This window comes from Notamacropus eugenii, chromosome 2, assembly GCF_028372415.1.
Source record: "Notamacropus eugenii isolate mMacEug1 chromosome 2, mMacEug1.pri_v2, whole genome shotgun sequence".
Classification (NCBI taxonomy): domain Eukaryota; kingdom Metazoa; phylum Chordata; class Mammalia; order Diprotodontia; family Macropodidae; genus Notamacropus; species Notamacropus eugenii.
Window position 1 is genome coordinate 36,614,454 of NC_092873.1, and position 21,097 is coordinate 36,635,550.

The 21,097-nt window shown below is 45.8% G+C and overlaps 1 protein-coding gene across 9 annotated transcripts in view; it reads right to left on the reverse strand.

Annotated features, from left to right (window-relative positions):
* Positions 1 to 21,097, reverse strand: part of MYO18A (myosin XVIIIA) — a 148,506-nt gene that overhangs the window by 92,959 nt on the left and 34,450 nt on the right. Inside the window, exon 1 of one of the 9 annotated variants that reach the window (XM_072639827.1) lies at positions 822 to 876. The exons of the other annotated variants lie outside the window; for them this stretch is intronic. Coding sequence (XP_072495928.1) covers positions 822 to 827 — 6 coding nt within the window. The 5' untranslated portion in view covers positions 828 to 876. Of the gene's footprint in view, positions 1 to 821; positions 877 to 21,097 lie in introns of those variants that run through there. 9 annotated transcript variants of the gene reach the window in all.

A 21,097-nucleotide genomic window follows, 5' to 3' on the forward strand; every position in this document is an offset into this window, starting at 1 on the left:
TGAGGGCCAGCTAGTATAATTTCCTTATTTTACAGATGAGGAGACAGGCCTGGAGAAGGTAAATGGCTTGCCCAGAATTGCTAAGAATGAGAATCAGAATTTGAACTCAGTTCTTCCTGATTTTAGGTTCTACAAAAGCTGGAAATCTCTTAGCGACAATCCTCTCATGGTCAAAAAGATTGGTCCCTTTCAGCCCTTTGCCTCCCCCACCCCAAACAGTGGGGGTTAGACTGGCAACAGTGGACCCTTGGATCAGGCCACCAGACAGTTCTGCTGCTGGGATGCCCCCTGTCCGAGCCATCTGCCTCTCTCCCATCAATGGGTGTGCGGGTAGCAGTATTATCACAGTGTGGGAGAGAGGAATCTCAAGGACCTTCGCCAGAAGAGGCCTAAGCTCTAGGTTTGCAGACTTTCAAAGGATCAGGATTTGAGAAGGGGGATTTGAGCTTTACAGGCAAGGAGGGTCAGAGGCCTGGGCAAGTCCCCAGGCCCCTGGGGCTGGGGAGGCTCAGTCTTCCCTCCTAGCTCTCCTCAAGGTCTCAGCATCTTCTGAAGGCTCTCAGACAGCTCAGAGGCAAGCCCCAGGGACAGACAGGCAGGGCCGGACCACCCCTGGTCAACCCCTTCTCTTGCCTAAGAGGGGGAAGACCAGGAGGTCCCAGACCACCCTCCTGCCTCACCCCAGAAACTTCATTGCTTATAGTAACCCCTAGGATAGACGGGGTCAGGAGGGAACAGCTAAACTGCCCAGTAGAAGCAGGTGGGCACCCAAGGGAGGAGGGAGTTTCAGGAGGTGGGGGGCCCATGGAAGGAATACTTACCCGCATGGCCCAGCCTGGAGCAGCGGAGTCTCCTCTGTCTGCTCTGTTAGAGGCTCAAAATAGCATTGGCTGCAGCCCCGCCCCTGCCCCCCCAGGCCCCTCCCTGCTGCCCTGGAGCTGCCTTACCCTGGTTGAGAAGGGTGGGCAGGATGAAGGCTCCAGTGCTGTGGGTACCAGATAGCTTTGGGGGCAGCACCGAAGGGAGGGGCAGTATTGCAGGGGGGTGGGGCTGGGGGAGGGAGGCAGAGCTGGGACATGAGCATGGACAAGGGGCCAGCCTTTCCGAACACCCCCCTCACTCCCTGACAGCTGCTCTGATATGACCCCTAAAAATAGCAAGGAATGTGAGACTCCCGGCCACTGGCCCCCTGACCAGGGGCGCACACACTCACACACCAATCACTCTCTCAAAGGAACTGCCACGGAAAAGTGAGACCCAGGCAGGGCACTCACACACACACACACACACACACACACACACACGCTCACATACACACCCACGTCATCAGCCCCTGCGCATCACAGCTGTGGAGAAGAAGGACATTTGTACATAACACATCACTACCCTTGGACTCGATCAACTTGACCCCAGAGAACAGTGTCACAGTGTGAACCGTGGCTGCAGCCTCAAGATTCCCAACACCTAGCACGTATCTGTACACGCACACACACGCACACAATCACACGTGCACACACACAGAACCACTGGAAAGCAGAGGAGGAGCAGGGCGGGTCCAAGCCTGGCAGACGGAGGAAATCATGTGAACTGTCTGGCTCAACGAGACATTCGTGGGCTGGCAGCCAGCACTGCACCTCTGAATGGGCGGGTCAGACGGCACCCCAGGCCCGCTAGCCACGGAGTCAGGGGACCCCTCCAATGCTCAGGAATTCAGCCCCAAGGGTCATGCCTGGCTGGCACTTCTGACCCAGAGGCAGCTCTAAGAGAAGAGAGATGCCAGTAGGCAGGGCACAGGCAAGATCCCAGGAGACAGAGCTTAAAGCTGTACAGAAAAACGGAAGCAGGCAATGCTTCCTCCTTCCTCTCCAGAAAGAAGTGACCCAAGCAAAGAATCTGAGGACTAGGAGGGCCATTAGCGGTCTGCAGGCTCAGAGATCTAGGGGGCCTGAGAGTTCCTGAACAAGCCCTTCATTTTACAGATCAGGAAACAGGCCCACACAAGTTTAAGTGATTCCCCGATATCAAACAGGTTGTAAGTAGCAGAAGCAGAATTCACACTCGAGTCCTTGGATTCTTACTGTGATACCAGTGATCCCGTGTATAAAGAACTACAATATCCTAGACTAGACAAGTGGCCAGCCAGCTTCCATGTGAATGCTCAGGATTCAAATCTGTGAAATGGGTTTACCACAAAACCTGTTCTGCAGCTATCCCAGGGCTGAAAGAAAACAAAGGAGACCAGATGGTCTCTGATAACTAGACCACCTTATGCCACTTTGAAGATAACTCTAAAGTGACTTTTTTTATCCAGCACTCAAAGAGGTGAAAGGGACAACCAAAAGTGGGTAATTTTCAGGTTTCAGCCCCCAACCCCCCAGAACAAAGTACATAAATGAAATAACATCTTTGAAGGGAACCTCCACTGAGTGCCTTTTTTTGTCCCATTCTGGATGAAAAATCTTTCTAAAATCCATCCAGGACTAGCAATCATTTTTCCTCTGTCCCACTCCCCTGCCCACAGTGAACTGGCCCTTGAAAACACATCACTAAACAGTTCATAAAATGATGCATTCTCAGGTGTCTTATAACAAAGCAAAGCCAGCCAGCCATGCCTGAGAGTCACATCCACAGGCCCTACCTCTACTCAAGGGAAGAAAGTATACATCTTTATTAAATTCTCTGGACTAAGATAGTCCATAGTAACGCACTGGCATCAATGGCATCTGGCTATTGTTTTTTTACTGTCATTATTATCATTTATGTTATCGTACATATTATTCTCATTTTAGCTTTCCTCACTCTGCATCATTTTCATGTGATCATTCCCATGTTCCTCTGAATGTCTTATATTAAACAAGAGTCTATCACACTCATATACCAGTTTGTTAAGTCATTCTTTAAATGAAAGGCATACAATTTGTTTGGGTGCAGCCCAGAGGCCCAGTGGATAGAGCACCCAGCCTGGAGTCGGGAAGACCTGAGTCAAATCAAGCCTCAGACACTTACTGGCTAGGTAATCCTTTTTGGCAAGTCACTTCACCCTGTTTGCCTCAGTTTCCTCCTCTGTCAAATGAACTGGAGAAGGACATGGCCAGCCCTTCTTATATCCTTGCCAAGAAAACCCCAAATAACTGAAAAACAACAAACCATTTTCCTGGAGTAGGTTGGTTTTTTGCAGCCACAAGGAGTGCCACTATAAATATTTTATTATATAAAAGAGCTTGCTTTCTACAATCAATCTCCTTGGGTTATATGCCCAGAAGTGGGACTGCTGGGTCAAAGACCTGAACAGTTTACTGACTTTTCCAATGTAATTCCAAACTGTTTTCCAGAAGGGCCAAAGTAATTCACAGCTTCACCAACAGTGTATCAGTATACCTGTCCTTCAACAGCCTCACCAACATTGACCCCATTTTTTTATCATCTTAGCCAATTTCATTTCCCTGCCTTCTTTAAATTAAACAGAAAGAAAGATTCCTGGGAAGACTCTTTTCAGGTTAATTCAACAAATACCTATTATACACCCAAAATGTTCAAAGCACTATTAGAAATACTGCAATATTGGCAATTCAAAGATGAAAAAATTTTACAGACCCTGCCCTCAGGGGCTTACCATGTAGAAGAGGGGAAGGAAGGAAGGAAGGAAGGAAGGAAGGAAGGAAGGAAGGAAGGAAGGAAGGAAGGAAGGAAGGAAGGAAGGAGGGAGGGAGGAAAAAAGGAAAGGAAAGGAAAGGGAGGGGAAGGGAAGGGAAGGGAAGGGAAGGAAAGGGAAGGAAAGGGAAGGAAAGGGAAGGGAAGGAAAGGGAAGGAAAGGGAAGGAAAGGGAAGGGAAGGAAAGGGAAGGGAAGGGAAGGGAAGGGAAGGGAAGGGAAGGGAAGGGAAAGGAAAAAGAAAACATAACAGAGCTAAGAATTATTAGGTACTTAGAAAAGATGGCAAAAAGAGGGACCTGCTTTGAATATCAGGTTAATAAATCTGTATTTTATTTGGTTGCCAACAGGAAGTAACTAAAGATGTTTGAACAGGGGAGTAATATATTCTGTGCATCAGGAAGCCCTTTTTGGCAGATGTGTAGTATGGATTGGAAAGGAAAGAGCCTGGAAACAGGAAACAAGAAGAGTATTGTCACAATTGAAAAGCCATTACAAGATGGTACAATTGCCTGCATCAAGGGGTCTTTAATCTTGTCTGTGTCCCGGACCCTCTGGCAGGCCATCTAACAAAGCTCATGGACCCCAAATCCTTTCTCAGAATAATTGCTTTAAATGCATAAAATAAAATACATAGGATTACAAAGGAAATCAACTATGCTGAAGTGGAATTATCAAAAAAAAAATTTCAAAATAAGTTTATAGACCCCAGGTTAAGGACCTGTGCTCCAGGTCAAAGATTAGGAGGTTGTGGGGGACAGAGGAGAATCCTGAATTTTGTAATGGAGACTTTGGGGAAGATAGCTGCCCTAATACTCAATGCCCTTTGACCATCTTCCTTCAGACCTGATGTCCAGTAGGTAGAAGAACCCAAATGGATATCACATACAGAGATCACATTTACTTTGATAAGTCACTTGGGGTAAGGAAGCAAGACACAAGGCTTGGTGTAACCAAAATTATACTCAAGATCATAGAATCATACATTTAGAGTTGGAAGGGACCTTAAAATGTCATTTACAGGTGAGGAAATTAAGGCAAAGAAAAGTTAGGTGACTTGCCCAGGGTCACACAGTTAGTGGGTACCAAGCACAGAGTGCTATCCCCACCTCACTGTGTCAAGAACTGTCTTGTCTACTAAAAAAGAAACTTGGGAAGACCTTGAAGGTTGAGCTACTCAGGATCCCTGAATCCTACATGGAATCTAGGCTTGAAATGTGCCCACATCATTGCCTTGAGATCTCATCCTGAATGTCACCTTGAATGTAAAGATGCAGGAGATCAAAATTAATATGACACATCCCAGTGGATTGGGTGAGGTGGAAGAGATAATTCTGGCCTAATCATTGACCCATTGAGGGGGGCATTCAGATGGCCTGGTAGCTGTATCATAAATCTGTCTCATCCAGGGGCAATGATATTCCCTCACAAATATTGCCTTCTACAAAATTAATTAAAATACCCATCTATCAACCATTAGGTAGGGGGGACGTGCAACTAGGGGAAACAGCCTTGTGCCTAGGGTTAAATGGAAAACATGAAGGTAGAGACAGGAAAGGCTGGGATGGAATGTGTCTGGGGCAGGGAGGAGGGGCAATTAGTCTGAATAAAAGGGCAGAAAACTAGGTATTTACCTATTCTTTGGCTATTGAATTTTGATGTCCCAAAAGAAAAGACAGATGGGCGGCCCATCAAATTGCTTCTGAACCTATATAGTCAAGAAGGGGATCAAGGGAGAAGGCAGAAGAGGTGGGAAAGTTGGCACCTGGAGCCCACTGCCCCGACCTTCTTCTACGTGCTAAAGTGAGTTCCATCCCACCATCCCACTCCCTACTCCCAACACTGGGGCTGATGGGAAGGCCAAGGTTTCTTGGAAATTAAGATCTTGGAGCTCCTTTCCCCCTACCTGGGGACTGAAAGCCCTTCCCAAGTTATTGCTATCTTGGGAGCTACTGGACATTCATTGCTGGGAATCTCAAATCATTTTGTGAGTCACCTACCTGAATCAGGGGACACAGGGCCAACAAAAATGAGGGGGTGCTAGCTTTGTTAGGCTCTGGACTCATTTTCCCAGAGTCTGATGGTTTTCACTTAGGGTAACTAAGTCACCCTATGTGGGGTCCAAGAGAGTCTAAGCCAGGGATAGGGAACCTGCACCCTTGAGGTCACATGTGGCCCTCTAGGCCCTTAAGTGTGGTCCTTTGACTGATTCCAAGTTTTACAGAACAAATCCTTTTATGAAGCGGATTTGTTCTGTGAGGTTTGGATTCAGTCAAAGGGCTGAACCTAGAGAACCTAGAGGGTCACATGTGGCCTCAAGGCCACAGGTTCCCCACCCCTGATCTAAGCTGTTACAGTGCAGTGAGGTAGGAGAGAACTAAAAAGGGAAAACAACATGGTACAGTGAAAAGAACACTGGCTCTGGAATTCAAAGGCCCTGAGTTTAAATGTCATCTCTGACACGACCTATGTGACCTTGGGTAAGTCACCTGATCTCTATCTGCTCATCTGTAAAATGAAAGGGTTGGACTTCATGACTTCTGAGGTCCTTTCCAGCCCTAGATCTATGATCCTAGAATTTTTCTGAGCCTCAGTTGCCTCATCTATAAAATGGGTGGGGTGGGGTGGACTAGGTCGCCTCTGAGGTCACCTTTAGCTCCAGCTGAGTTCCTTTGAACATCATTAGCCACAAGTAAGAGAGAAGAGGCTCTGCCAGCCACAAGGGTGCTGACTCTCACTGCCTTCCCATCAACTCGCTGATGTGGCCGCAGGGAATGATGAAACTGTGGATAATGACAGATTACCAGGGTCTGTCCACAGTTATTCCAAATGAGGTCTTCCTTCTAGAGTCTGACTCCAAGGAACGGAATGCCATCCCACACTTGGCTGACTTTCTTTCTCATACCCACATACCCACCACCACCCCAAGCAGCTCATTGCACTGCTAAGGTCAGATCTAGCAGGGCCAACGATTCACCTTTGCTGTCCTGGCCCAGGAGTCTTTGCCCTCCCTCAAATGATGCCACAATCTGGTGAGATAAGATTGGATGGTCCCCAAGTATCCACACTCTTTCTCATCGCAGCGATGATATGATCTTACCCTCACAGGGTGTAACGAGGGCCTGTGGGGGACCAAGCCCCCAATTTGGAAGTCCAGGGGTTAGCCACTTTAGCACCAGTTTGGGGATTTAGGCATTGATTTGGGGCCCAGAGCAGTCCTAATCGCAGGCAAAAAGAATGACATATAGCAACCCTGATCAACAAAACCGAGGCCTCTTTGATTTTTAACTGTAGTGTATCCTGTACCCCAAATACCAGGTAACACATAAAACCAGCATCTTTGAGTGGAATCTCAAAGAGCTAGAAGCACCTAAGATGGTGCAGGCATAGGTCAGGTTCTTTGTTCTCCATGACCCTATGCCCCCTCAGAACTTGGAATCTATGTGGAAAGAACACCAACTTGGGGCAGCTAGGTGGCACAGTGGACAGAGCACCTGAGGAGGTAGACCTGAGTTCAAATCCTGTCTCAGACATTTACTAGCTATGTGACCCTGAGCAAGTCACTTAACGATGATTGCCTCACCCTCCAAAAAAAAAAAAAAAAAGAATACTGCCTCTAGGCTCAGAGGAGAGAACCTAGGTTCAAACCCCACTTCAGATATTTACTATCTATGTGCCCTTAGGTAATTCACTTAATTTCCCTAAGAACTCAGTTTCCTTATCTGTAAAACGAAAGAATTAGACTTGATGACCTTCAAAGTCCCTTCCACCCCTACAATCATGAGCTTGTGAGCAAAAGATTACGGTTATCCCTGGTGAACATCGATGCCATGCTTAGCCTATGGCAGCTTTTAGGGATTCTGGACCAAGTCTTTCCTTTTGAGAAACAGTGACTGGTCTGCTGCCGGGGTCTAGTGGAAAAAGAAAGGCTTATGATGGGTCACCAGGTCACCATCACAGGGTAGATGCTGTCTAATCCAACATCTCCAAAGACAGAAAAAGCCTCAGAGAAATCAAGAGCTAAACAGAAATTCGGGACTGAGGGGAGCACATGGCACTAGTCTGTGGCATAAGCAGGTTGCCCATCTGCCCCAATTAATGCAGACCATGAACCCTTCCTTCCTAAACCCTAGGTAACCATCTCTTTTGGCTCAGAGAGGTTCCTTCTATAAAGACCTCACTGACAATCAGTGAAAGCAGACTCAGTGACAACACAGTCACCAAATAACACATTCCATGTGGGCGCGGCCTGCTGTCCTTAGTTCCCAGAGATACCAACTAAGACAGGAGGAGGGCAAGTCACACAGTGGCCAGAATTCCAGGTTGTGCAGATGGCCCCTCCACTTGGTATGGAAAGAGCCCTGGTCAACGAAAATTGTATTATATTCAGGCTCCCAGGCAGGAGCGAGTGTATTAGCTGTTCATTATTGGTCAAGGCAATGGAGAACACAGGATGGGCAGATACAAGGAGGAGACTTTTGGGGCAATGCTTTATGGGTGGATCTGATTTGGGTAGAAAAGGTCACTTCAACTTCATGAGCCTGTTTCTTCAACTGTAAAATGGAGTTGGCTTTGATGGTCTCTGAGGAACCTTCCACTTCAAAATCAATGATCTCATGGACACTGTGGACCCCACCCTAGCTAAATGTGCTCCATGAGAAAACTAGATGCAGAGAGGGGGGTAGGGAATGAGCATTTGATAAGTGTGTCAGGCTCTGTGCTAAGTGTAATATAAATATCCCATCTGACAGAATAGGACGGTCATGCCAATGTCCGAGGTCAACAGCGAGGCCTTCCTCTGACTCTCAATGACGTAGCTTCAGTTGAATGCCCCAGGCCTGTCAATGACTATAATGGTGACTTCAGTCTCAGAGACTGGGGATTTCATAGCAAACAACCAGCTGGTGTGTCCTATCAGCCCTTGGTCTCCCTACAATGGGTACGTGTACACTGTCATGTACCCCTCTGGGTTTGGGTTTGCCTTCCCAGACTGCCACGTTGATTCAGATGAAATTATGACAGGGCTCCTGATGGCATTCTACATCACACTGGCACTACCTGAGGCACTCCTGAGCACAAGTTTATACCGTAAAAAACTGAATCCACATTCACATCCTGTGCTCAAACCATGGGCATATCCCAAGGCTCTGTCTGGTCCCCCTCCTTTTCCCTCTCCCTATGGCTCTCTAAGACCTCTCCAAGGTCACTGATGGTCTATTGATTGCCAGGACCAAAAGCCTTTTCTCAGCTCTCCTCCTAGACTGCTCAACAGTGTCTGACACTACTGATCACTGCCTGTCTGTGGGTTCTCTCTTCTTGGGTTTTAGTGACTGCTCTGACACGATTCTCTCTTTCTGCCCAATTCTTCTGTCTCCTTTTCAGGTTCATCCTTCATGTCCTGCAGCCTGGGTGTCCCCTGAGCCCTATCCTCTTGTCTCTTCCCACTCAGTGACCTCACCAGCTCTAAAGGACTCTACTGTCTTTATGTAGATGACTGCCAAGTCAATAAATCTAGCTCCATATCTCTCTCTTTGTCTCTTGTTTTGTCTTTCTGTCTCTCTGTCTCTGTTTCTGCTGCCTCTCTCTCCTTCTCTCTGTCTCTATCTCTCTGTCTCTCTGTTTCTGCTGTTTCTCTCTCACCTGGTTCTCTCTGTCTCTGTCTGTCTCTCTCGTGCACCATACCGCAGAGCCCCTTCAGTTCCAGGGCCTGACCTCTCCAAACACCTGTTAACATTTCCACCCAGATGTTCCATGGGCATCTCTGCCCCACCCCACCCCATCTACACGCTTCTTTTTCTAACCTCCTTGTTGTTATCAAGGGCACCATCCTTCCAGAAAGTTTGCAGCCCAGGACTCCTTAACTCTCCACTCTCCTTCACTCTCTCAATGTCCAATAAACTGCCAAGTCTTACCAATTACTTCTCCTCAGCATCACTCATCCCTTTCTCCCCCTAATCATGCACAACCATCTTTGTTTGGGGCCTCATCACTTTTCACCTGGTCTAGTGCAACAGCCCCCTCATTATTCCCTCTGAATCTCCCATCATCCATCCATTCTTCACACAGCTGACAAATTAAGATTCCTAAAGTGCAGGTGTGAACATGTCACTCTCCTGCCAGGCGAGGCAGCTAGAGAGCACAATGGATACAGCCCTGGGTCTGGCGTCAGGAACCTGAGTTCAAACCCAGCCTCAGACACTTACTAACTGTGGGACCCAGGGCAAGTCACTTAACCCTGATTGCCTCCCCCCCCAAAAAAGTCCCACTGGCTCCCTGGGAACTTTGGGTTCAAATCAAACTCCTTAGCTTGGTTCTCAAGGGCTTTCACTCCCTGATGCCAGCTTACTTTTCCAGGTTCATGGCATGTTCTCTACAGGCCAGTCATAACAGTCTCCTTGCTATACCTTAAACACAACATTCCATCTGTCCCCCTGTGCCTGAAATGCTCCCTCTCTCCTTTGGGAGGCTTTAACTGATTCTCCCAACTGTCAGAGTACCTCCTCATCCCCAACACTAATCACTGCATTTTTTTTTTTTTGGCCAAGTCCCATATTGGTCCGTGAGCACATTTTCTCTGCCTAGTAGAACAGGACTGTAAAAAGGGCATAGGACTTGGCCTCAGAGAACCTGAGTTCAGATCTTTCCTCACTTACTAGCTGCATGACCTTGGGCAAGTCATTTCACCTTGTTTTCCTGTTTCCTCATCTGTCAAATGAGCTGGAGAAGTAAATGGCAAACCACTCCAGTATCTTTGCCAAGAAAACCTCAAATGAGGTCATGAAAAGTCGACATGACTGAAACGACTAAATGACAATAAAGTGTGTTAAGGGGGAATTGTCCACAGAGAACGCAGTGTATCTGACGTCTTTTCTTCTGCTGAAGGGAGGCAGAATCCAATGGTAGGTAAAATTTTTCACAGATCAATTTCTCCACAGGTTATCTCCTTGCCTGGAATAAAAGCTTACGACCTCCCAGGGTAGCATTTGGTCACTTCACCCCTCAAAGCTCTTCTGAGCAGGCCTGAACACCTTCTGCTTGCCTTTGCCCACCCCAAAGCTAGGGCTCTTGGGACCAGGGCATGCCTGCACGGTTGGTGCTGCCCACTCACCTGCCTCCTAACTGTTTGGTGGACTGTATCAGTCCCTTCATTCAGCACACGATGGTGACTGAACAGTGACTTTCTCTGCTCTAACCCTGACACCTCTGAGAAACAGACGGATACATTAGGGGACAAGAGAGCAGGGCCCAAGAAAGGGAGTTGCTTGGGCAGGAATGTGGCAAAAAGGGAAAGCAGACCAATGAGTAAATCAGCTCCGCTGATACAACGAATTCTTTCCTTTCCTTTGATTGACCTCAGGGGACAACGAGGCAATGTAAGACAGTGAGAAGGTCTTAGACTGGAGTTGGAGGACCTTGGTCATTCCCTGTCCTGCTCCACGCCCAAGTCCCTTGGGCTCTCCATGCCTGAGTTTCCACTTCTAAAAAACAAAGGAATTGGATTAGACAGCCCCTAAGGCTAGTTCTAAAGTCCATGATTAAAGTGAAAATAGGTTCAATATGAATGTATATGTAGAGCCTATATCAAATTACCTGCCATCTTGGGGCAAGGGGGGTGGGATTTGGGACTCAAAATATTACAGAAGTGAATGCTGAAAACAAAAAATAAATAAATATTTTTTAAAAAATTTAATAAAGTCTATGATTCGATGACTTGGATTCCAATCTCAGCTTTGCTAATACCAGTATGGCCTTGGGCAGGACAATCTCTCTAGCCCTCGGTTTGCTCATCTGTGAGATGAGGGGCTGGGCCAGATGACCTCAGGTCCCTCTTAGTTTTAAATTCTAGGCTTTTGCTAGACTCTGGCCCAGGTTCCTTCTATCTTAAATGCAAGAATATGGTGGGAGACTTTGTTAAAAGCTTTGCTGGGATCCAGAAATACTGTATTTACATCATCTCCAGGATGTATCTGTTTTGTAACCCTATTAAAAAAGGAAATGAGGTTAGTCTAGCATGACTAGGGACCATTAGGGAGACAGCGCAGTGCACTGTGGGAGTTGAAGTCAAGAGAATCAGGCTTCAAACAAAAGCCAGTTCTGGTCCCTACACCTCTGTGACATCAAACAAGTCACTCCTTCCTTCTCTTCCAAATAAGAAGATTGGATAAATAAATAAATAAGGAGATTGGACCAGGGGGTCTCTGGGGTCGCTACCAGCTCAGAACCATTCTTCAACCTCCCCAAGCCTCGGTTTCTCTCTTTAGAAAAGGAGAGAATTGGACCAAATAACCTCTGAGTTTCCTTCCTTTTCTAGAGCTAGGATCTTAAGACTTCATGGTTTCTGGGTCTCCTGCCTTAATGTCAGTTGTCCCTCCTTGCAGTCTCAAATATGCTACTCTTAATCTGCTGTGGGTTAGAAAATTTCCAACCCAACCTAGGAGAATTTTATGTGAGCCAATAGCAGGGGAGCCATGAAGGCCTAAGGGGCTTTCCAGTGAGGACAGTACAAGAGTTTCAGGATGTTGCAATGTCTACTCCAGATGCTCAGAAACCATCTTCATTGACCTAGTTCTCAACTAAACATACTTTGGCTAAACTGAGAGAGCTCAGAAAGTGACCTCAGGATGAGCTGGGTGTTACAATATTGATATTGAGCTCTGATGCAAATTATTCCTCATTCTTGCAATGCATTGGCCCTGTTGTTTGGTTAACGGTCCCCTTCCTCAAAGGGATGACACCAGAATGTCACCTTGGGCTTTGCCGCCCTGGGCCTCAGTTTCCTCATCTGGAAAAGCAAGGGATTTGATTAAACGTCCTTCTAGATCTAAATCTATAAACTCTAATCCTTCAATTCCTCCTCTCCTTGTCCAAGGGATAGGAATCTTCACTCGTTCTTCTTAAACGTGATGCCTGATTTGCCTTCCACGTACACAAAACTGACCCATTAGATAAATTCCTGACTGTCATGGTGACATCTCCCAGATCTTATCAACCGCAGAGTTCTGCCTTCACTGTCTGTCTCCTCAAATCAGCCAAAACCAGTCCAGGGAACCCCCATAGTGCACTTTCCTGTCTTACAACCTAAAACAACTCCTCTGACACCAAACAGAGCAAGCTTTAGGATAATGACAGACTCAAAGCTGGGAGGGACCTTAGCAGTCATCTCACCCAGCTTCCCAGATAAATAAGTGAGGACCAGAGAGGTTAGGTCAGTCTCCCAAAGTCACAGGTCAGAGGTGGCTCAATGGAGGTATCAGGTCCTCCGATTCCAGATTGGATACTCTTCTTTCCCCATTCTAAACTCCTCATCCAAGCACTCAAGGGTCTCTAGCATCAAGCCCTAGGTTTCGCCTCCCATCGTTCCCCAAACCAAACCACTCCCTCCATTCTGTTAGATGGGTCTCTTTATGGTGTCCCATTCACTTCTGTCCTTTACCTTCTTCCTCCTCATTCTTTCACTTATCTAAGCCCTACTAATCCTTCCAGCCTCCTTCAAGGGGCCTTTCCTGACAATGGCAGTCAACACTGACCCCTACCTTTCTTGAACATTCCCTGCATTCATCTATGCTGGAATCACAAGCCTGCATCTCCATTCTATTGGTCCTGGCTTGGCTGCTTCTGACCTGCAGGACCTTTGGTAAGTAAGACACTGCACCCCTCTGGGCCTCAGTTTCCTCATTTGGAGAAGCTAGGACTAAAAGTGGTTCCAGATCTAAATTTATGAACTCCAAATCCTACCTAGTATTTCATTCAATATTTTTTTTTTGGACTGGCCATTGGTATGGTGAACTCCTTGTAAGGAAACTAGGCAGCTATGAGGCACAATAGATAGAGCACTGGATTTGGAATCAGGAAGACTTGTCCTCATGAGTTCAAATTCAGCTTCAGACAGTTATTAGCTGTATGACCCTGAGCAAGTCACTTAACCTTGTTTGCCTCAGTTTCCTCATCTATAAAATGGGCTGGAGAAGGAAATGGCAAACCACTGCAGTATTTTGCCAAGAAAATCCCAAATAAGGTCATGAAGAAGGAATTCTTTCTACCAATTTATATCAGCACCTTGGCATTGCTAGCCACAGAGAATTGTACGGGTGAGTGGGGGGGCACTAAGACATAAAATGACTTGTCCAGGGTCATACCTCTGAAGGTGTCAGGACTTGAACAGCCCAAGGACAGCTCTTTTACCATTAACTCTTGTGGCCTCACTCCTCTCTCTTAGTGCTTATAAACCTTATTTTCCCATGATGGAGAAATAATAGTAATATTTACAAAACATTGAGAGGCATCTTGGGTATGTGGAAAAAGAACTGGTCTCTGAATTAGGAAGATTTGGGTTCTGTCATATTCTAGCTAGGTGACTGCTTGCCAAAGGGTCATGCCACAAACAAGGTTGAGAACCTCTGATTCAGACCATCTCTCATCGGTTATGAATTTTACATCCTCTTCTTTACTGAGAGGTAAAGTCACTCCATTTCTCAGTGACCAGGTAACTCTCCAAGACCTAAATTAATGTGCCAATTAGACCAGGAATTTTATATTTTGTATTTTTTGAGGGCAGCTAGGTGGTTCAGTGGATAGAGCTCTGGGTCTGGAGTCAGGAAGACTCATCTTCCCGAGTTCAACTTCAGCCTCAGATATTTACTAGCTGTGTGACCCTAGGTAAATCACTTTACCCTCTTTTGCCTCAGTTTCCCCATCTGTAAAATGAGCTGAAAAAGGAAATGACAAACTACTCGAGTATTTTGCTAAGAAAACTCCAAATGGGGTCACAAAGAGTCAGATATGACTAAAATGACCAAACACTGTGTTTTTATTTATTTTGCTAAACATTTCCCTATCATGTTTTAATCTAGTTGGGGTTGTACTCAGGAGAGCTGTGGGCTGCAGGTTATAAGCAGAGGCATCTCCCTTACACCAACCCCATGAGATACGCAATGCAAATCTTATTATCCTTATTTTGCAGCTGAAGAAACTGAGTCACAAAGCACAGCTAGCAAACAGCAGAGGAGGGTTCCAATTTAGGCCTTCTTCACTCCAAATTCTGATTCTTTCTGCCCAATGAACATATCAGGAACACAGAGGCCTGGGCAGAAACCTACAGATTCAATAAAAGGCATTTCTGATGCATGCCCCGAGCTCTACCAGGAATAATGCCTGAGGCTTTACACTGTGTCTGCTGATGCTTGATTGAAAGACACACCTACCTACCTACTTGCACATTGGGGTTTCAGAAGACTGAGAAGACACAGAATTATAACGCTCAGAAGACAGATAGACTAAGTCAGAGATTTGTGCCAAGGATCCCCTAGCAGTCCAGTAAAGCCTATGGACACATTCTCAGAATAATATTTTTAAGTGTATAAAATATGTAGATTTACAAGGAAACCAATTATATCGAAATAAAGAAATAATTTTTTCACATTCAAGCTCATGAATCCCCCCTGAAATCTACTCACAGAGGGATTTATGCAAACCAGCCAAGACGAGCTCAGACAGAAACAAGTGACTACATGATGCCCGAGCCAAGGAGCCTTAGTGAGGAATAGTGGTGTACAGCAAAGATATAAGAAAGCAGACTGATTATAAACTGTCCCATGCCAAATGGTCCAGAACAAACTTGGGGGAAGAAGGCCTTGGACAATTCACTGTGAGCATCACAGAGGAATCAGCCAGACTCTGATAAGAAGGGAAAAAGTGATAGAAGGAAAAGAGACAGTTAAGTGGCACCACAGTGCATAGAGCACAGGGTCTAGAGTAAGAAGACTCATCTTCCTGAGTTCAAATCTGGCCTCAGACACAAACTAGTTGTGTGACTCTAGTCACTTCACCCTGTTTGCCTCAGTTTCCTCATCTGTCAAATGAGCTGGAGAAGGAAATGACCAACCGCTCCAGTCTCTTTGCCAAGAAAACCCCAAATGGGGTCACAGAGAGTCTGACTTGGCTGAACACTAACTGTAGAATGTCTGACCTCTGAAGGTGATGCTTCAAGTAAAGGAGACCCTGGGTCCTGCAACGCAAAAGGAACCTTGCTTCAGACACTGGGAGGACTCAGAAGGGACTTCTTTTGCCTCTTTTTGTATCTTCCAGCACTTAGAACAGTGCCTGACAAACTTCAGGCATTTAATAAATGTTTATTGACTGAGCCTAGAGATAGTTCCTCCCCTACCCTGAGCTTCAGCTGTGGAGACCCCTGACACACAGACCACTGATAGAATCTGGATCCCTGGGGGCTGCACACTGACTTAGAAAACCACATATGAACATTATCTATGCCTTTTTAGTTATTTCATATATTTTCATTTTATGTATTTTTATTTTGTATTTTTATTTTACATGTATTTTTAAATTGTATGTATTTTTATTTATTTTGTTAAGAATTTCCGCAACAGTATTTTAATCTGGTTCAGGCTGCATGTAGGAGGGGCCCATTTGATAGCTCTGATGCAGATATCATCGCTAGTGGATGAGAAGGCCCAAAGACCAACCAGGGTCATCTAGGAGCCCAAGTTGGGGAATGTACCCCTGAAGAACAAGCCTACATCATCCACCAATCCAAATATCTGTTGAATCCAGGACCATCCAGTCAGTGTCCAAACCAGGCTATGTGGTTATACAAGTGATTACACAGGGTGCCAGGTGGATATGTTCACTACCACTCCAAGCAAGGCCATTTTCTGGTTTTGCTGCTCATGGAGGAGTGGAAAGAGGACTCAGTTTGGAATCTGAGGTTCTGGGTTCAAATCCTAGCATTGTCACTAACTACCCAGGTAACCTTGGGCAAATTGGCTAATCTCTGCATTTTAGCTTCCTCAACTGTAAAATGAGGGCAGCAAGACCTCCAGGGTCCTTTCTAGCTCAACAGCCAAGATCCTAGACAGAGTATTTATTAAGTACTTACTGTGTGCTAGGCCCCTAGCTAAGCACTAGGAATATAAATAAGACAAACCTTGTCCTCAAGAACCTACGTTTTAATGGCAGAAAACAACACATAAAGGGTAAGGGGAAAGGGGTAGGGGTACATGGCATGAAGTGAATATGGCAGGGGAGTGCCATGGCACTCCAGTCTAGATGAGGGGAAATCTCACCTCTCAGATCTGAGTGCCCCAAGCGGTAAGAGCCCTCACCTGTCCCAATTCATTTATATATTAATGCACGTACTGTTGCAATATATGTCTATATATATGATATACGCCTAGCTAACAAACTAGGCATTTGTGCTGTTACGTTTATTATGAAGTTAGGCATGTGTCGTTTCTATATGTTCATGTAACAGGATCTAACTCTTCATGATCCCATTTGGGGTTTTCTTGGCGGATACTGAAGTGGTTTGCCATTTCCTTCTCCAGCTCATTTTACAGATGAGGAAACTGAGGCATAAGGTTAAGTGACTTCCCAGGGTCACACAGCTAGTAAGTGTCAAAGGCCATATTTGAATTCAGGTCTTCCTGCCTCTAGGTCCAGTGTTTTACCTACAGAGTCTGTTTAACTAGGTTTGTTTCCGTAGAAGATGTAGGTGATTACGCTTTGTTTAACTAAGTTTATGGTCTAAAAGGATGTATGAGATTGCTACATGTCAAAAATCCCTTTTCTATCTGACATAATTTTTGTCTATAAAAAGCCTCACGAGAATCCTAATCTTTGTTCAGGGTTATTTTTTTACCTTCTGAATTTGTCTGTGCTTAATCATAATAAAACTTGGGTTTTTGGCTCATAATTTCTACAATGTGGAAGATCTATTTGGCAGCAGTAACCCTACCCCAAGAACTCAAGAGGATATATTTCTCCCGTAACAGGAAGAAAACTAAACAATCAAAACAGAATATTATGAGATTAGACTGCAATGCAGGGACCAATCATGACTCTGAAGACTGATGATTCCCACCTCTTGGCAAAGAGGTGATGGACCAAAGATATATGATGAGACATGAATTTCCAGACCCTGCCAATAGTTGGTTTTTCTTAACTATAATTATTTGTCACAAGGGAAGGTTTCTGGGGGAGTGGGGGAAGGAAAAGGTGGGGAATCAATTGTGACACACACAACAAAGAAAACATTCCCTCAGTGAAACATTAAAAAAATACATTGAGAGAAAAGAGGGAAGCCCAGAAAGGACCTCTCTGTCCCTACTGTATTGTGTTAAATATACACTTTTAAAAAAGGCAAAGTGTACATAAGAGATGCTCACAGTTTTCTATATAATCTCAGTTCTTTGTATATCGAAATGTTTGAGTGAATAATAAAAAAGAAATTTATAGTTTAAAAAATTATAATGAAAAGCTTGGTCCCAGAGAAGACATATGAGAATGAAACTACGCCTTTCTTTGCAGACATGGGGGCTTATGGGTTTTGTTGTTTTTCCATCATTTTCCAGTTGTGTTGGACTTTTCCTGACCCCATTTGGGGTTTTCTTGGCAAAGATACTGGAGTGGCTTGCCATATCCTTCTCCAGCTCATTTGACAGATGAAGAAACTGAAGCAAACAGGGTAAAGTGACTTGTCCAGGGTTACACAACTAGTTTAAGTATCTGAGGTCACATTTGAACTCAGGTCTGTGGCTATAGAATATCAAATGTACTGTCAGATATAATTGAAGAAACCCAAGGAGGTTAAATTAATAACAATAATAAATAGATAATATTTATTGGAGGTTGTAAGATTTGTGAAGCACTTTACTATTATCATCTCATTTTAATCTCACAATACAGCACCTGGCAGATGGGTGCTATTATTATCCCCATTTTGTAGATAAAGAAACTGAGGTAGAGGGCAGTTACACCACTTGCTTCTGGTTACACAGGTGGTATCTGCTGGACTTGAACTCAGGTCTTTCCGACTGCATGTCTAGTGCTTTAACCACCAGGTCCCCCAGCTGCCTTGTAGGATGACAGAGCCAGAGGGGACCTCAGAAGGCACCAAGTCCATCCCTCCCCTTTAAAAAGATGTTTAAGATGTTGGGTTGGGGGGGTGGGTTATGGGGAAAGTTTAAGGGAAGGGGTGCAGCTTTAGGGTTGGTCAGGCCTAGCCCGCCACACAGAGGGCTTTTCACAGGCCCAGAGTGGATAAGGTCAGGAAGGGAGTGAGTGGCCTGGCTGGGATTCCATCTACTCCCACGGTGGAGCAGGAGGCTGACTTGCCCATTCACCCAGGGCCTCCACCCAGGCTGGCCTAGGGGGCTCAGGCTCAGGGCCTGGGGACAGCGCCCGGGCCCTTCCGCTTCCTGGTCTCCCAGGACAACAAGAGCCAGGAGGGCGGGCTGAGCCTGGCGCATGCGCCACTGTTCACCCTCTCCTCTTCCTGGCCTGCCATTGTAGCAGAGCCCAGAAGAGGGCAGCCTTGTCTTTCTCATCATCCAACCAGGCTCAGACTCCTCATGACTTCTTGGGGTTCAAACTTCCCCTACCTCCCCTCCATCCCTGCTCCTCCCTCAGGAGGAAAGCCAGAGGACAGAAGATGCTCTCCCCTCTCCCATGGTCCCAGACTGGGAGAAGTTTGGCAAAGGGGTGAGGGGAGAGCTAAGGAGAGACCAGCACCCACGAGCGGGGGGGTCCTGAGAACCCAAATTAGAGCAGGAAAGGATGGAAAAAGCCACTGATTCCAAACCCCTCAGGAAAGCAGGGCCTGGGGAGACTATGCTACTTGCCTCAGATCACAGAGCCCCATATCCAAAGCACTATTTGAACCCAGGTCTTCCTTGGTTCCAAACTTCTGCTAATGATAATGATAAGGATTTACAAAGCTATTTAAAGTTTGTAAAGTGAATTTAGTCAGTCTACTAGCATTTATTAAGCTCCTACTATGTGCCAGGTATTGTGCTAAATGCTGGTGATGAGAAAGGGAGGGTAAAAACCAATCCCTGCTCTGAAGACACTCACAGAAATGCAAGCAATTCTGTCCAGTCAAGATACAGACAAGATAAAGTAGAAACGATGACAGGGAGAAGGCAGCACTGAGATTAAAGAAGGGCTGTAGGCAGGGGTTATTTTTATCCCATTTTTCAGATGTAGAAACTGAGGCTGAGATAAGTTCCAGAGTTAGTAAGTTGGTGAAGTAAGATTCAAACTCAGGTCTTCCTGACTCCAAGTCTGGCACTGTATCCACAGTTTTGTTGGTGTTTGGTGTTTTCTCAGTCATGTCTAATGCTGTGTGACCCCATTTGGGCTTTTCTTGACAAAAATACTGTGGTATCTTTGTGGTTTGCCATTTTACAAATGAGGAAAGCAAGGCCAACAGGGTGAAGTGACTTGCCCAGGGTCATACTTAGGAAGATGAGTCTTCCTGACTCCAGGCCTGGCTCTCTAACCACTGTGCCATATTATATCCATTACAACCACCAAGGCTGAGGGATGAGTCCACTCCTCTTACTTTTGAGTTCTGGTCTTAGATCAGATCAATAATTGCCCACTATGGGAGAGCTTCAGGTGAGGAAATCCCTTCCACCAAGCACTGGGAGCTTATGTTGTCAGGGAGTTACCTGGGGCCCGCTGTACATTAGTGAAATGACTTGCCCCTAGACATACAGCAAATACCAAGTATCAGAGGGGAGGACTTGAACCCAAGTCTCCTGGAATCTGAGGCCATTCTCTATCCACTCTACAGCACTAAAAGTCTTCCAGACGTGCTGGTGAAAAGCTACCTGTGACACCTTCAGCATGTCTTCTTGTAGCAACAGAACTCAATGAGAAAGAACTGTCTCCACTAGCCAAGCATGACTGGCCAGAGGGCCAGTCACTGGCAAGGGGTTGCATGGGGGCACCAAGTTGTTCACCCAGTCCACCTCAACTAAGTTCATGCCCAAGAATAGGAGGTAGTGGGGTATAAAGGGAAGACCACTAACTATGGAGACCAAACAAGTTCAAATCCTGCCTCCAACACTATCTGTTTGGCTTTGGATAAGTCATTAAACCTTCTTGGGTCCCCATTTCCTCATCTGTAAAACGAAGGGCAGCTAGGTGGCACACCCAGAGTCAGGAAGACTTATCTTCCTGTGTTCGAATTCAGCCTCAGACACTCACTAGTTGCGTGACCCTGACCAAGTCATCTAACCCCATTTGCCTCAGTTTCTTTCTTTATAGAATGAAGGGCAGCTTGGTGGTGCAGGGGTTAGAGTGCAGGGCCTGAAGTCAGGAAGACTCATTTTTCTTTGTGAGTTCAAATTCAGCCTCAGATACTTACTAGCTGTGTGACCCTGGGTAAGTCACTTAATCCTGTTTGCCTCAGTTTTCAAATGAGCTGAGAAAGGAAATGGCAAACCACTCCAGGATTTCTACCCAGAAAATCCCACAAGGAGTCACCAAGAGTCAGATATAGCTGAAAAAATGACTCAACAACAACAAATAATCCTTTGAGGTTGCTTTGGGCTTTAGATCATATGTCTTCTCACTTAGAGCTGAAGAGGTTTCTGCTTCCCCTAGAAAGCTGGCACCACAGTGCCAATACTACAGTGCCAATT